This window comes from Tinamus guttatus, unplaced genomic scaffold (assembly GCF_059628265.1).
Source record: "Tinamus guttatus ecotype Peru unplaced genomic scaffold, ASM5962826v1 Tinamus_guttatus_pri_ptg000044l, whole genome shotgun sequence".
NCBI lineage: Eukaryota > Metazoa > Chordata > Aves > Tinamiformes > Tinamidae > Tinamus > Tinamus guttatus.
In genome coordinates, this window is record NW_028288578.1 from 3,959,638 (window position 1) to 3,973,791 (window position 14,154).

The following is a 14,154-nucleotide window of genomic DNA, read 5'->3' on the forward strand; positions in this document are numbered from 1 at the left end:
AATCTCCAAACTGTGAATGCAATGGCAGCCAGCATCTCTTATTTAAAAACTGCAAAAAAATATAGCAGGCATATGAGGGGATGCTGTTAGGTCTTGTCATATTACTGACTTGCAGAGCAAAGCAAGGTCACCTTGTCTATGTGAGGAATGCTACAGACAGGCCTTCACAGCAAGTGTTCTGTGGCCAATAATTAACCATAGCAAAAAGCTATACAGTCAAGACTTTACATACAGTCATTTTTATTTGTCTGTTCTCATTTCTCAGAAATCAACCCATTTCTGCAAATGAAGTTACAAGTCTAGAAGAGTTAATCAAAAACAGAAGGAAGAATTTCTTCAGGAAACACAAGCTCTAACTTTACAAGCAATTTAAGACTTGAAGGCTAAAGTCTGACATGTTAAGCATGTTATGTTCTATATCTGTGAAAGGATATGTGCACAAGTTTTAGAAGTTCCCATTTTTGACAAACTGAGTTCTAATCTACAGTACCTCACAAACGTTTTGCATCCTGGATATTACCACACCATAGAAAAAAAGTATATTTCTATTTTTGGAGAAAGGGTTGTTTGTGCATAGACATTAACAAGTACAAAACAAAACAAACAAAAAAAACAGCAGATAGTTTTATAATATTTTCTTTTAACTACAACAGAAAGTGCAACACTGAAAAAAATGCATCTCCTGCCTACTTAGAATTTCTTCTATCTTTACAAAGCTAACTCTGAATGTACACATTACACCCTAGAACACACAAATAAGTTTGAAAGTGTCATGGCAAAAGTACAAGAAGCTTACGGATCTTGTAAGCAAAAAGACACAGAGCCAACACCAGTGAGAAGTGATTATGTCTGGAAACAAATTCAAGATGTCTGAATCTTCACGGCTAGCTGAAAACAAAATCCCATGACATTAGTCGATTCTGTAGCTTTATTTGCATTTAAAGACTGGCTGTTAAGCTTCTTATCTGAAGAACCACCACAATCAGGAGTTGCTAGCACTGTTAGAATTAGTCTATTTAATCCAACGAAGACTTATTCAGATTGCTGATTGAGCCAAATTAACTTTTGTAGGAAGAGGTCCTGCTTCTTCGTGTTCCTCAGTCTTGCATCTAACCACAACAAGTGCAGAGGATGGATATCTGTTCATTTTTTGTTCATTCATGTACTCCAAGTCTCCATAAATGCTCAGCTTCTGAAATATTTAAACAACTTACTTTAAGATAAAGGTGTTTGAAATTGGGGGTAAAATGTATTTCATTATGTAAGTTTTTTCAAAGGGGGAACACAGCACAAGCTAATCTAAACTTTTCATAATATCTGAAATTCATGTTTGAAACTAGACTTGAGTCCAAGCAAAAGGCATTAGATTTGCCAGAACAGTAAACACAATGCTCAAGTACCAGCTCCTTTAGGCTGAAAACACTGAATCTTGGTTATTTCATAAGTACAGGAATGTCTCTGAGCAGTGGGGCTGCTAGTTCAGCCAGCTCTGACCGGATTCTGTGCTCCCTCAGACATGTTGCTGTTTCTACTTCCAGTGATCATTCTCTTGGACTAAAACCACAGGGGCTTCCACCTACACCACACAACCCCTGGCATAGCTCTGCTCTCAGAGGCACAAGAAACCACCTCCATCTAGTAAGAGTATTTGAAGACAGCACTACAAACCAAAAGACATTACAAGACTCAGACCTCCTATCTGCTGCAAAATGAGTAATAGTTGTTCAGCTTAAAAAAAATAATAATTTGAGAAGAATTGTTTAACTCATGTTCAATAATCACTTAAACTCATCTTTCTAAAACCACCTGAAAACTAAAAAAAATCTTTTCAAAAAGAAACTCCACGCCTTCAGACTTTTTTTGCTCCCTAGACTGTTGTAACGTAAGTAATACAATGAATAAATGCAAAATATTGTAAGTTATAAAATAGAGTTACCTCTGATGGAACATACTGCTCTACAGCTGTAGCAACAGTTGCACAACAAATCCAGAGCAGCACCAACACTGAGAGGACAAGTGTAGTAGTTAAAATCCAACTGGAATTTCTGAAATGGAAAGAATGATAGTAAATTTAAATACATTGAATACAATAGGATGGACTCTCTAAAAACTTTTGCTCAATTTTCATGGCATTTCCTGCTGACTCACTAGTCTCCAGCTTTTCCAGTTACTAACCCACTGCAGTCTACTTCCTGAGTAATCAGTGTAACTCCTAATGCCTATTTATTATCTGTTGTGAAAACCACTGACACACACACACACAAAAAAAACCACCCTGCCTGGATACTGTTTGTTGGGCCCTAAGCTTCCTCACAGTCCAAATTTTAAAACCAGATTTTTCTGTCATGTACTTAAGGTGAAATTCACTGATCCTTAATGTCTATAAACTTTTAAGTAGAATTGAGGAAGAGGAAGAGAAACCAAGATGCTGAATTTTAGCAAGGCTTCAATAAAGATACACAGGGATTTTTCAGCCTAGACAAAGCAATATCTTTCATATGAGATAATCCAGGCACACAGAAAAATTGTTTTGCTCCGAAACACAGCCAAGAGCAGAACAGGCAAAACACAGAACTGATCAAATAGTTCAAAGAACAAACAAAAAAGTGCAGAAAAATAATCAATATTTTGTCCAAGAGAATTGAAAAGAGAATGAAAGTTGGCAACATAGCCTACATGTAACATGGGGCTAGTATGGAAAAGCAGCAATAACAAGCACCACTTTAATAGCCACACCAGAGTGCTGGACTTCCTAGCACTTGGAAATCTTGCAACAAGGCCACGTACACATGCACAAAGGACTATGATCCTCCATATTAGGCTTTTACATACTAGAAGATACATACGTGGAAAGACACTTGAAAAAGCTATCATTTTCTCGCTCTTCAAGAAGTCCTCTGTACGTCTGCGAACTTCCTGGATGTAGGCCTACTGAAATACAACAGCAGAATGGTTGTCAGGAAAGCAAAACAAAAGAAGGTTCCAGTGTTTGTGTAGTTTGGCTATACAGAGAGCATAAAAGGAGGATTTCTATATGGCTCTAGCTTGCATGTTTCTGTTACCAGCACAGTTTGGTTTCTGCCACAGACTTTGTGGAAGTGTGCACAAGGTGGTCTACATGACAAACATTTTCTTTTTCTAAAACATTTGCCTTCAAGACATGGAACTTCACTTACCCCTCCCCGGCCCTCACACAGCATGAAACTTTTGCATTTGTTCTTCCAAAGCACAAGAAAACCCCCCCAACTTACAGGCTGTTTTACTCAGTGACAAGGATTCTCTTGTATCTCCAGTTTCCTGATCAAGCTGTGGAACATACTGCACTTCTGGCTTTGACTGAAACAAAATAAGGAGATAGAGAGACCCTATTTGCAAGTTTCAACCAATCTTGATCATTCACATTTTCAGAATTAATACAGAAGATAACATTAGAATATGCACCATTCACCTAAGTTTGCTTTTTTTCCTGCACTGGCCATAAAAAAGCAACAAAATGCTATCCAAAAAATATACATGTATATATACACGCTTCTGAAAACACTCCACAGTCTTTTCTGTGACTGGAAGGAGCAGTTACATTTAGCATCCGGGACACTAATTTCAGTGAAAAAAGTTAAGCACCTGGAATATGACAATTTTGCCATCATCTGCTTGAAGGTAGAAAGTCCATGAGGATGTTATGAAGCTCTGAGCTGAATCCATCATGTCACTCCAGAATGATCTCACCAGTGTCAGAGGAAAGAGAAGATGAATTCTTGGCATCAGGGACATCAACTGCAAAAACAACACTATGGAGTTTTCCATTTGTTTTTACATGACAAAGACAGAAGGCATTTTCTTCCTCACCCCACATCTGAGTTTCACTCCTTAGAAAGATTTATCTTCCATTTGATCAAATTTGAGGGAGAGAAGACACACTGAGCAGAAAACAAGTAGGTGGTATTTGAAAAACATGTCATCTACTTACTTGCTCTTGTCTTAACTCAGCAAATGGCAATTGGTTCTGGCATCCAAGATGGCAAGCATATTGTTCATCAGATTGGGAGTATGCTTCAGTACAGGCTGCAAGGAAGAAGTTCCCCAAATGAGAAGATAATTTCTGTATTTTAGCTACGAAAAACATTTTTAGTATAACTTGGATCAGGAACAAAGCAGCAGGTTGAAAATCGGCAATCCCACTTGTAGAGAAAGATACAGGAATCACTCCAAGTGGAGCACTTGCTCTTTGGACTAGTGAAGGTGAAGAGAAGAGCTCAGACTGACAGTGTATTTGAAATCTGAATGCAATCAAGGCAGCTATAGTCTACTATATTTTTTTCTACACCTACCACATGAAATATGAATTTCACCTCACAGAACAGAGCTCATATCCTAAGAAGAACTTAGTAGAAGGGCCATTGGTCCATTAAATACCTTTGAAACAACAGCAGAAGTTAAGGCATCAGAGCAAAACAAGGAAGTGCTCTCCTGCTAGCGTGATGAGTACAGAAACCGCACTGAAAGTCTTATTGAGCATTTTTTATCCAAAACAAAGACTACTCATTTCTTGTTTTACAAATATCTTTAACACTCACTCATCAGAGACCATGAAAAACAAGAAAACTGAATTGTCTACAGCTTATGCATAGAAAAAAAAAAAAAAAAAGAGGGCAGACAATACATGGCAATAGCTCTTCCTCAAAATACTGAAGTTACATGGACATTATTACAACACTACAAGAACTGAAGATTCAGGTGGAAACGGAGGACAGCAGCTCTCCCAGTCTTCCCACGGGAAAGGGAAATGAGTAAGTGCACTATCAGGAAGGCTACAGGCATGTAAAACCCTGTTGAGAAGCATGGCATCTGCAGCTAAACATCTGAGTGTTCAGTTCACAGCACCTGAGCAGCAATTCTGTGGTAAAACCGCCACCCAAGCAGAGCTCGTATTCATAAAGAGACATCAGAAGACAGCACTGAGCAAACCAGCCAGGAGGTATCTTGCCAAGCACAGAATAATTAGTCAGGGCACCAACCAATGTAACAGATTACAGAACATAAGCCAGCAAAAGACAACAGCCTCAGAAAGAAGAGTTAAACCAGAGAGTAAGCAACTGTTCAATTACCTCTACATTTGGTCTATTGCTGCGTTACCCTTTTTACGGCACTCTCTCATGTGTGGTTTGACAACTAGATTGACATGCTGTATCACAGCTAGACACAGTGTGTGACAGACTAGAGCATTAGCCCATTTCTAGAGCATTTTAATGCAGCTTTCTATCACATTAGTGCATCTTTGCACGTCAGGCTTTCTACCTACAAACCTTCCATCAGTTCCCTGAGCTAGTACCTGTCTTCTTGCTCTCATGAATTACTGAGAGTGAAAGCCTCTTTTCCATGCTGACTTGGTACTTAATTGTATTTGAAACACAGAGGGAGAGACAGCAGCTTTTCCGCTTTAGGCTGTTATGTCCCATTTATACTTTGAATAAAAGTGTTAATCAAGCGCTTCAGCATTACTGGAAGAAAGTTATATATGACTGTAAGGAAAAAAACTAAATGGGCTACAGCTAAACAATTCATCTTCACTATGTGATTTTTGCTCTAACACAACTAATCTGGGAAAATTAGTCACAAGTATTTCACTGCGATTTCAAACAAAACATATACCTCATTCCCAACCGCACAGCTAAAGACAAACCACAGCTACAGCCTGGACTACAAATTACAAGACAGTACTTCAAGATCTGCATTTTTAGACCAGTTGATTTATTTACCTTTATACTTTTATAACCAAGTTTGCTAGGAATGTAAATGGGATTGACGTTGCATGGCATAACTGAAGGAAGAGAATTAACTTAAAGACCGAACAAAATAACTTACCTTCTAAGACAAGCTTTTTAAAGTAAAATTAAATATTTCTGATTTATTTACATCAAGTGATATTTAAGATATCAGCTAAGGAGAAACTCCCACAAAGAAGAATATTTCAGAAAAGTTTGTTTCTTTTTTTAAAAATATCCTGTAAACAACGTTGGGTTTTTTTTGCAACTTCATAAACAACAACAAAACTCTCACTGAAATAATCCCATCCACTTGGCAATACCTCAGTATTCCTACTATTCTCTTCATTTGTTTATAAACTACAGGATGTACTGAATTCTTACCAGAGTCACATTCCAGCTTGGTCCGATTCAAATCAATGCCATCATCCACAAACTGACAAATGGAAAACAGTCTGCAGCCTCGCTGGCACGCGTACAGTTCCTCTTCCTGGGAAGGCATAAAAAAATCTCTCATGTTCCTCCAATCAAGGAAAAAAAAAAGTCAAGAAAAACTTTTTTTTTTTTTTTTTTTTTTTGTGGGGAGAGGGGGCAGGTGACAGGCAGGAGGAAGAGTTCTGGAAAATCACCTTATCACCATCCTCTGCAGCCAGCTAAACGCGACACTCTAGATCACACGGAACAAAACCAAATCACAGCTCTATAGCAGTGTAGTAACTGCTGATTTCTTCATTTGGAAGAAAGTTCATTATTCTGCAGTGGAACCTTGAAGAGCAAACTGTTTTGTACGGTTTGCATTCAATGCAATACTGCATTTAAGCCTCCAATAACTCTGAACAAAGTTGCATTGCATATCTGAAAAACTTATGATTTAAAAAAGATACCAGCTGCAAAAAAAAAAAAAAAAAAACCTTACATATTCCAACAGTCTTCATCTAATCATACAAGAAGCTGACAGTCCTCCCCTCAGAAGTTTAATATCAGAACCCAAGAGTTGAGATGCAAAACAAAGACATATTTTGACAAAGTGCTACAATATATCTACCATGCTGTTGTTAGAAATAGCTGTTAAAATAGAAGATCATCTTCTGATTTACTACTGTATCAACATCCTGTTAACAGGTTCCTTGCCAAACTAGCTCCACAAATATCAAACATGGATTTCTATTACATTGAACTGAAAGGGAAAATAATTCTTTATTATTAAGGAACTATGAAACTATAAAAAACATCAAGATGAGGCCAGTGCAGCTGATCAAAAGGAAGGACATGCACTTCCCACACACGGTGCTCCTGACCCCACTGAACTAATAACTGCCAAACACTATTAGCGACCAGTCAGCAAAACCAAATGCATTAAACCTATTACCTACAGTGACTCAAAACATCACAGCCAGTTGCTTTACACACAGAGCTAAAAAAGAGACTCTGAATTCATAAAAGAGAAGACAAACATACCACACCTTACTGCATAAGTGAACTGGCCATTATGTTTCTCTGAAACCACAAGCCTGCATGTTTTTGAATATAGAAAAGCAGAAAATTGTGAACATAGATAAAAATTTAGTCATCTTGACAATGTTTTTACAGTTAAGATAGTTACATTGCTGCAGGAAACATTGCATACATTAATAATCACAACAAATTAACTTTTGCAGACATGTTTCTATCGTAGCCTTGCACACAGTTCTTAATGTTTGTCTTGCTCTTCAGTTAAGACAATTTTCTCCAATTTAACTGATAGCTTTGTGACTAATGGAACAAAGACTAAATGAAATGGGAGAGATGACTATCATTCAACAGCTCCAACACAACAAAAAGAGTTTGAGGGTATTGTAAAAAAAAAAAAAAAAAAAAAAAAAACTACAGCAATAATCAGCTTTTCTTGAACTTGAAATGATCTTATGACAGAAACAAGATAATTACTCCTAAAAAGCAAGGAAATATTTTAGGATGTTTCATCCTAATTTAATCCTAAAGTTCTATTTTGCCTTCTCTATATCACTGTAAAAGGCGTAAAAACACATCATACGTGCAGATGAAGCTTACTTTTATTCCACACAACTCCCTGTTACTTCCCTCTGCGGAAATACCAGTATAAACTACTCAGCCAAAAAAAAAAAAAAAAACAAACAAAGTTCAGAGGTTCAAAACAACCCCCTATTACCCAATTTCCAGCTAGTACAAAGTTTGGAACCAACAATGAACTCTGGAAAGGAAGGTGCATTGCCATTAGAGGTTATTTCTAGTGTCTCATGTGCCAAACCTGTATCCTGGCTCAGGATGTACAGCCCATCTTGGGCACTGTCCTGATTTAGTGCCCTAAAACACAGGGCAGCCCCCATCAAATTACAGCTGCCTCTCTGGGTACAGAAGAAGGAAAAAATAAATAAATAAATAAGGAGAAAGAGGGAAAGAGGGAAAGAGACGAGAACCCCAGTCGCACAAGCACTAATCCATACTCTGAAGGAGGGCTTATATGCACTGTAACCGCCACCAGTGTGCGCCCCGTGGGGAAATAAGCATCTTTGCAGGAGCCGCAGCGCTCCTTGCTGCGAGGGGCCGGATACCCAAACCGCGGGGGACACAGTCCCCAGACAAGCACTAAAGTGGCCGCCTACGAGCTCCTCGGGGTCCTACGCTGCTCAGGGACTTGTGTCTGTTTATTTAAGGGGGACAGCGCGGCTCCCAAGGGGCGCGGGGACCCTCTCAGCAAGGGGACCCCCCGGCTGCCCCCTGCACCCAAGACGCGGGCGCGGCGGGGGCGCAGGGCCGCGGGCCGGAGCCGCGGCCGCCCCTACCTTGGGGTAGGTGTGCAGGGAGTAGGTGAGCTGGCAGGCGCGGTGGCACGACGCCGTGTTGCCCAGCACGGAGTCGAAAGCCTCGGAGGAGCCCGGCGGAGGCGGCGGCGCGGCCGCTCGGACCCGGCCGGCGGCCAGGAGCGCCACGGCCAGAGGCAGGTAGAACAGGCCCCGCCGCGCCGCCATCTTCCCTCCTCCTCCTCCCGCAACGCCCGGCCGCGCGGGGCGGAGCGTCGCTGGGCATCTCGCGAGATCCCGCCCGCCTTCTCGCGGCGCGCTGCCTGCTGGGAGCTGTAGTCCGCAGCCAGGCGCCGCGCGGGACCTCGCCGCGGGCGGGAACTACCAGGCGGAGAGGGCGGGGTGGTGTCGACTTCCGGCGTCGACTTCCGGCGGGGCGGGAATGGACCGCTTCGTGGTGCGGAGCGCCCGCGCCCCGGGGCGCCCCCACGGGGCCGCCGCGGCCGCCGCCACCCGGCAGGTCACGCTCGAGTCGCTCAAGGCACGTGGCGGGGTCCGGGCCCTCCCTGCCGCAAGGCTGTTCCCCCCCTTTCTAACGGTTTTCCCGTTTTCGCAGAGAGTGGTGGTCGTGGAGGACATAAAACGGTGGAAGTCTGTGCTCGAGCTGCCGGGGCAGCCCAAGGAGAGCCTGCTGGAAGCCCTGGAGGAGCTGAAGAAGAAGATCCCGTCCAAGGAGGTGCTGCTTTCTACAAAAATAGGTGCGTCTCGTAGCCCGCTCCAGAGCGCGGGCCATCCCCAGCGCTCGCTGCTGGGGTTGTCAGGCCAAAGAGACCTGATCATTGTGGATTTCTTAACAACAACAACAAAAATAGTATAGAAGTGATTTTGTAGCAGCAGTCTCAAATGATTTATCCAAACACTGAATAAAAACTTACCGGTGTCCAGCAGTTTTCATAACTGGTACTGAAATAAACCCAGGAGTTCCTCCTAGTAGACGAAGTTTGCCTGCTCGTCACCAAATACTGTATCGCTCTTCCCGCGGCAGTGTTTGGAGAGCGCTTCGCGGGCACCTGCCTGTGTTGTCCCTTCCCCTAACGGCCCAGAAGTGCTTGGTGCATCCACACGGTGAGAAGTCCCCAGCAGATGGGCAGCTCCAGGCACATAGCACAGCCCTGCGCTTGTCCCTCTGCACGGGACATGGGGAGAGGAAGAATGTGAGACCCCGTGGACCCTGCCTTTCACCGCAGCAAAGATCACACGTGGCACAGAGCATCCGCAGCGAGAAAAGGTTGTTCTCACCTTTCTTAGCCATTAGAGCAGCTGGATCTCTACTCAAAGAGCCCTCCTTGCTGTGGAAAAGGAGATGAGATCTGTCTCCTTCTTACTTTCGACTTGCCATGTAGTTTGCCATCTTTAGCTTGTTCAGCCTTTCCCCGAGTTTTCCCTCCGCGCTCTCCTGAACGCTGCTGGGCCGCAGGAAAGTCGCAGTCGAGGAACAGTGACATCTTCCGGCCAGCAGCGTTAGTGCAGGGTGTGCTCTGCTGCTTGTGTGACCAGCCAGGAGGTCAGGAAAGTGTCTGGGTGGAAAAGGATCCTTTGTACCTCCTCTCGAAGGAAAGTCTCTCTGTGCTGGCAGAGCCTGGAGTACTACCTGGGGTGTCCGTATGAAGAACAAATTACTCGTGTCAATAGGAAGGATTCTGCTTGGAGGCATTGCAGTGTTCTCGTATTAAAATGCTATGGAGCACTGTAAACATCACTAGCTGCATGGGCCTCCTTAAGGTAGTTTTTTTTTTTTTTTAGTCAAAAAAGTATTCCTTTTAGATATTGCAACATTTGCATCAAATCTAGTATCCATGTAGAAATGTTTATACGCCCCTACTATGTGTCTCTGCACACTTTAGGGACTTGAAAGAGTGATTTTCATATGAATAACTCAGTTGCTTGGTACCTTTTCAGGCAAAAGTTGCGGAAGTTTTGAGGTTGGAAAGGAGCTCTGGAGATCACCTGCTCCTGCTCCCCTGCTCAAGCAGGGTCAGCTAGAGCAGGTTATCCAGGGCCGTGTTGCACTGGGGTTTGAATATCTTCAGGGATAGAGGCTCCACCACCTCCTTGGGCAGCCTGCTCCAGTGCTCAGTCACCCGCAAAGTAAAGAAGTTTTTTCTTATATTCAGGAATTTATGTTTCAGTTTGTGCCTGTTGCCTCTTATCCTGTCACTGGCACCGCTGCAAAAGAATCTGGCTCAATCTTCTTTACACCCTCCCTTCAGATACTAATACACACTGATAAGGTCCCCCTTGAGCCTGCTCTTCTCCAGGTTAAGCAGTCCCCTGTCCCTCAGCCTCTTCTCAGATGTTCCATGTCCTGTGACCATCTCAAGGGCCGTGGGCTAGACCTGCTCCAGTAGCTCCATATCTCTCTCATACTGGAGATGCCAGAAGTGGACACTGTTTTCCAGAGATGGCCTCACCTGTTCTGTGTAGGAAATCAATGAATAAGAATTCAGGGTTTGCTCCTAGTGATTTCATGTTTACATCTGTGCCTTGGGTATTTTGCTGATGTTGCCTGCATTACAATGTGTGTGAGGCTACTTGAGCTTCACTTGTGCCTGTTAGACACGAGTTCCCCTACCAAAGCTGGATGAGCTGTTGCTGTTTTCCAGGCCACACAGTGAATAAGATGCGCAAACATCCAGACCAGGATGTGGCCAGCCTTGCAAAGGGAGTTTACACGGAGTGGCGAACTTTCATCAAAGACCATTCAAACAAACCCTCCATAGAAGTCAGGAGTGATCCCAAGACTGAGGCTTTCAGGAAGAACGCGCGGAAGTTGCTTTGCAAAGCCCTGGATCTAGAGGTAGGACAAGTTCATTCCACTTGTCTCTGAAAGAATAACATTCTGTAAGAACAAGTTAGAGAAACCATTTTTGGACATAGTTGCTATAAAGATGGTCTCCTGCCTGCAGGCTCGGGACAAGGCTGCATGACCTGTTTTCATTTTCTGTAATTCCCTGGATGTTTTCTAAGGAGCTTTGTTTTCAAGGTAGATTGTTGTTGTTGTTCTTGACCAAGTGAACATGGTTATAGGAGAGGTGTGTATTGCTCTCACTTGCATGTCTAGCAAATGGGACATTGCACATCTACTGCAGCTAGGCTATGTAAGAAGGAAATTAGTAGAACATAGTTTTCTCCACTACTTAACAGCTGTGACAGCAACACTGGGACCTTTTACATCTAAGTAATTAAGCACTTGTAATTTGAAAACTATTGCAAAATCAGAGAGGCAAGGTTGACAGTATATGAAGTGGTGCTAAATACCAGATCCCTCTGGTATGTTTACATAAACAAACAAGATTTGCTGCAAGGCTTAATGAACAGTTCACTTGTTCTATGAAACTCTGTAATAAATATAATTTAGTGTATTCATTAATTATCCTTTAAATGGCAAGTCAAGTGGTAGGCACTCAACAGTTTCAGAGCAAGGTTAAAAACCTGTGTGTTGTTAGCAATGAAAGAAACTTCTGCAACTTCTAGTCCTTCTGGGCTGAGCAGAGCAAAACGGTGGGAAGGTCAGAATGATTTTTATGGAGAGCTGGAATATCCCAGGCTGCTGGTCAAGTCCAGTTTTGGGGCAGTGTGTCTAGGCAAGAGTGATAGTGTAGCCCTATGGGACATGAGGGATATAGTGTCACCCTAAAGCGAGTGGTGTTAGGTGAGAACCAGGCAGGATCCCCTCTGAACACAGCTCATCTAAAAGTGGGGCGAGGAGCTGCTCCTCTGGCTCGCAGCTACCACCGTGTGTGCAAACAGAGTGTGTACATCAGCAGGATGTACAACACATATAGGCAGGGGAGCCACCGAGGCCCAGCAAACGGACGGCAGGGACACGTGAGGAAGGCTGAGACAAAGGTAGAGTAGGGCTGAATGGAGACAAAAGGGCTTCTAGTGCAGCTCAGCACAGGGACAAATTAAGCTGTAGCAAAAAGAGAGTAAGAGAGGGCAAAGGACTTGTAAGAATGCTCCTTGGCAAGCTAGAATCTCCTGTATCCAAAAGCATGGGAGCTTCCTATTCTAAAAAGGCAGAGCTGAAATTAGAACCCTTTCTTGATGGGCAGGGGATTTTTTTCCTAAGCTGTGCTAAATTGCAGGTTTTAGAGCATGTTGAAGCAATAACTACATAATTAACATTTAGCAAATCCCTTTTCTGCATTCTTAATTACACCTCCTTCCACACACACAGAGCCCACATTTCCCTTTATAGCACCAGGCTGAGTTGCCAAGTGTTTGGCATGTCTTAGGGTTGCTGTTAGAATTGAGTTTAAAATAGTATCCAAGGTGCCTTATATCAGCAAGATCAAAAGTAGCTGTATGGAGACAGCGCGGTGCAGCTGATAATTGCGGTTGAACTTGATCCCCAGAGCTAGTTGCAGATTAGTTTCCTGTGGTGATGGCAAAGTACTGCCACCCAGCTGGAGACACGAGCGTGTTCCCTGCTACTGACCACTTGCCTTGTTCCTTAATTGCTAGGGTAGAATTAAATTGCTATTCCTGTTTCACTTGTGATGGGAAGTAGATTTCCTTGAATCTCAGCTGATTAATGAAGAGACTCAGAAAAGCACTGAACTCCGCTTTCAATCAGTTGGTCTCCTTATTAAATGTAAAGATCTAATTTTATACTTTGCTGTTCTCAGATTGATCACCCGCTGGCTGAAAATATCGAGCGGGAAGCTTTTCATCTCTGCTCCCGGCTCATCAGCGCTCCGTATCGCAGGACCGTGCGGGCTCTCGTCTTCTCGTTAACGCACAAGCCCGAAACGCGGGCGCACGTCAAGACGGGCGCGCTCCCTGTCCCTGCGTTTGTACAGAGCAATAAAAAGTGACACTGAGCGCGAGCTCTGTGCGTTCCCACGTCTCTGTGGAGCGGGGAGCCCTCTGTCTGTCTCAGGAGCACAGAAGTGCTGACAGTGCAGCTCACTGGGCACCGCCTCGTGAACAGGACCACGACAGGAGCCCACAACGATGGAAGGCAGTGCTGTAAATCTGACCTGGGGGAAATCTACGTGGGCTTCCTGCAAGAGAAGTTTCTTCTGCTGTGCTGTATATTTGCCTGCTACAAAGCCACCTTCGCTGACTCGCATGTTTCTCACTTCTACCACCGTTTGTCTTACTGCAGTTTGGCTCCATCCCTGATGTGGATCTTCAGCTGTAAACATAAAGGAGCAGCTCTGTGCTGTAGCAATAGAAGTACTGGGGATTCAGAGTGATTCCTCTAAGGGAGGAGAGCACCAGTGGGTAACTGTGTGCTCTTATTAGCCCTAAATCAGCCATATCTGCTGCAGCTGGGTACTGAATGGGGCGGGTGGTGGCTGTCTAGCCACACCAGCCAGGTTTCCCTTTGCTTATCCTTCCCTTTGCTCCCATTCCCAAAGTTGGACATGAAATGGGTTTCAGTGAGTTGCTATCCATCATTCCGTAGCCTCAGTGTCCTAACAATTGTGGGCATTTTCTGAAGCTCTGGGGTGGAAACACCCTGGAATGTAGGTGCTGTCCAGTGCCTCTTTGCTACCTAACGAAGAGCGCAGTCAAACTTACATACCTCGTTCATGATTTAAATGTGGTGCTTGTTTGTACTG

General features: G+C 43.5%; 2 protein-coding genes across 3 annotated transcripts; one reads left to right on the forward strand and one right to left on the reverse strand.

Moving 5' to 3' along the window:
- Positions 1–223: 223 nt before the first annotated feature.
- TMEM59 (transmembrane protein 59) lies at positions 224–8,775 on the reverse strand. 2 transcript variants are annotated; one of them, XM_088537098.1, is made up of 8 exons: positions 8,564–8,775; positions 6,147–6,252; positions 3,968–4,062; positions 3,622–3,774; positions 3,252–3,336; positions 2,847–2,928; positions 1,937–2,045; positions 224–1,192 (listed from the first exon to the last, which is right to left on the reverse strand). In XM_088537098.1, exons 1-8 carry the CDS (start codon positions 8,747–8,749, stop codon positions 1,037–1,039), a joined length of 972 nt encoding a protein of 323 aa, XP_088393224.1. In that variant the 5' UTR covers positions 8,750–8,775; the 3' UTR covers positions 224–1,036. The 2 variants fall into 2 exon arrangements, with proteins under 2 accessions (XP_088393224.1, XP_088393218.1); XM_088537092.1 differs by having other exon boundaries at positions 2,847–2,931.
- A 168-nt stretch (positions 8,776–8,943) lies between these two features.
- Positions 8,944–13,856, forward strand: TCEANC2 (transcription elongation factor A N-terminal and central domain containing 2). Its single transcript, XM_088537108.1, has 4 exons — positions 8,944–9,066; positions 9,142–9,279; positions 11,185–11,378; positions 13,213–13,856. Exons 1-4 carry the CDS (start codon positions 8,964–8,966, stop codon positions 13,399–13,401), a joined length of 624 nt encoding a protein of 207 aa, XP_088393234.1. The 5' UTR covers positions 8,944–8,963; the 3' UTR covers positions 13,402–13,856.
- The last annotated feature ends 298 nt before the right edge of the window (positions 13,857–14,154 follow it).

Bases quoted from the DNA above. Each gene is read 5' to 3' on its own strand.
- TMEM59 (XM_088537092.1), bottom strand. From the start codon at position 8,749: ATGGCGGCGCGGCGGGGCCTGTTCTACCTGCCTCTGGCCGTGGCGCTC. The intron at 2,932-3,251 runs GTAAGTTGGGGG...GTTGTATTTCAG, and splicing joins GTCACTGAGTAAAACAGCCT to TAGGCCTACATCCAGGAAGT. The intron at 1,193-1,936 runs GTAACTCTATTT...TAAATATTTCAG, and splicing joins AGCAGTATGTTCCATCAGAG to AAGCTGAGCATTTATGGAGA.
- TCEANC2 (XM_088537108.1), top strand. From the start codon at position 8,964: ATGGACCGCTTCGTGGTGCGGAGCGCCCGCGCCCCGGGGCGCCCCCAC. The intron at 9,067-9,141 runs GTGGCGGGGTCC...TTTCGCAGAGAG, and splicing joins GCTCGAGTCGCTCAAGGCAC to TGGTGGTCGTGGAGGACATA. The intron at 11,379-13,212 runs GTAGGACAAGTT...TGCTGTTCTCAG, and splicing joins GCAAAGCCCTGGATCTAGAG to ATTGATCACCCGCTGGCTGA.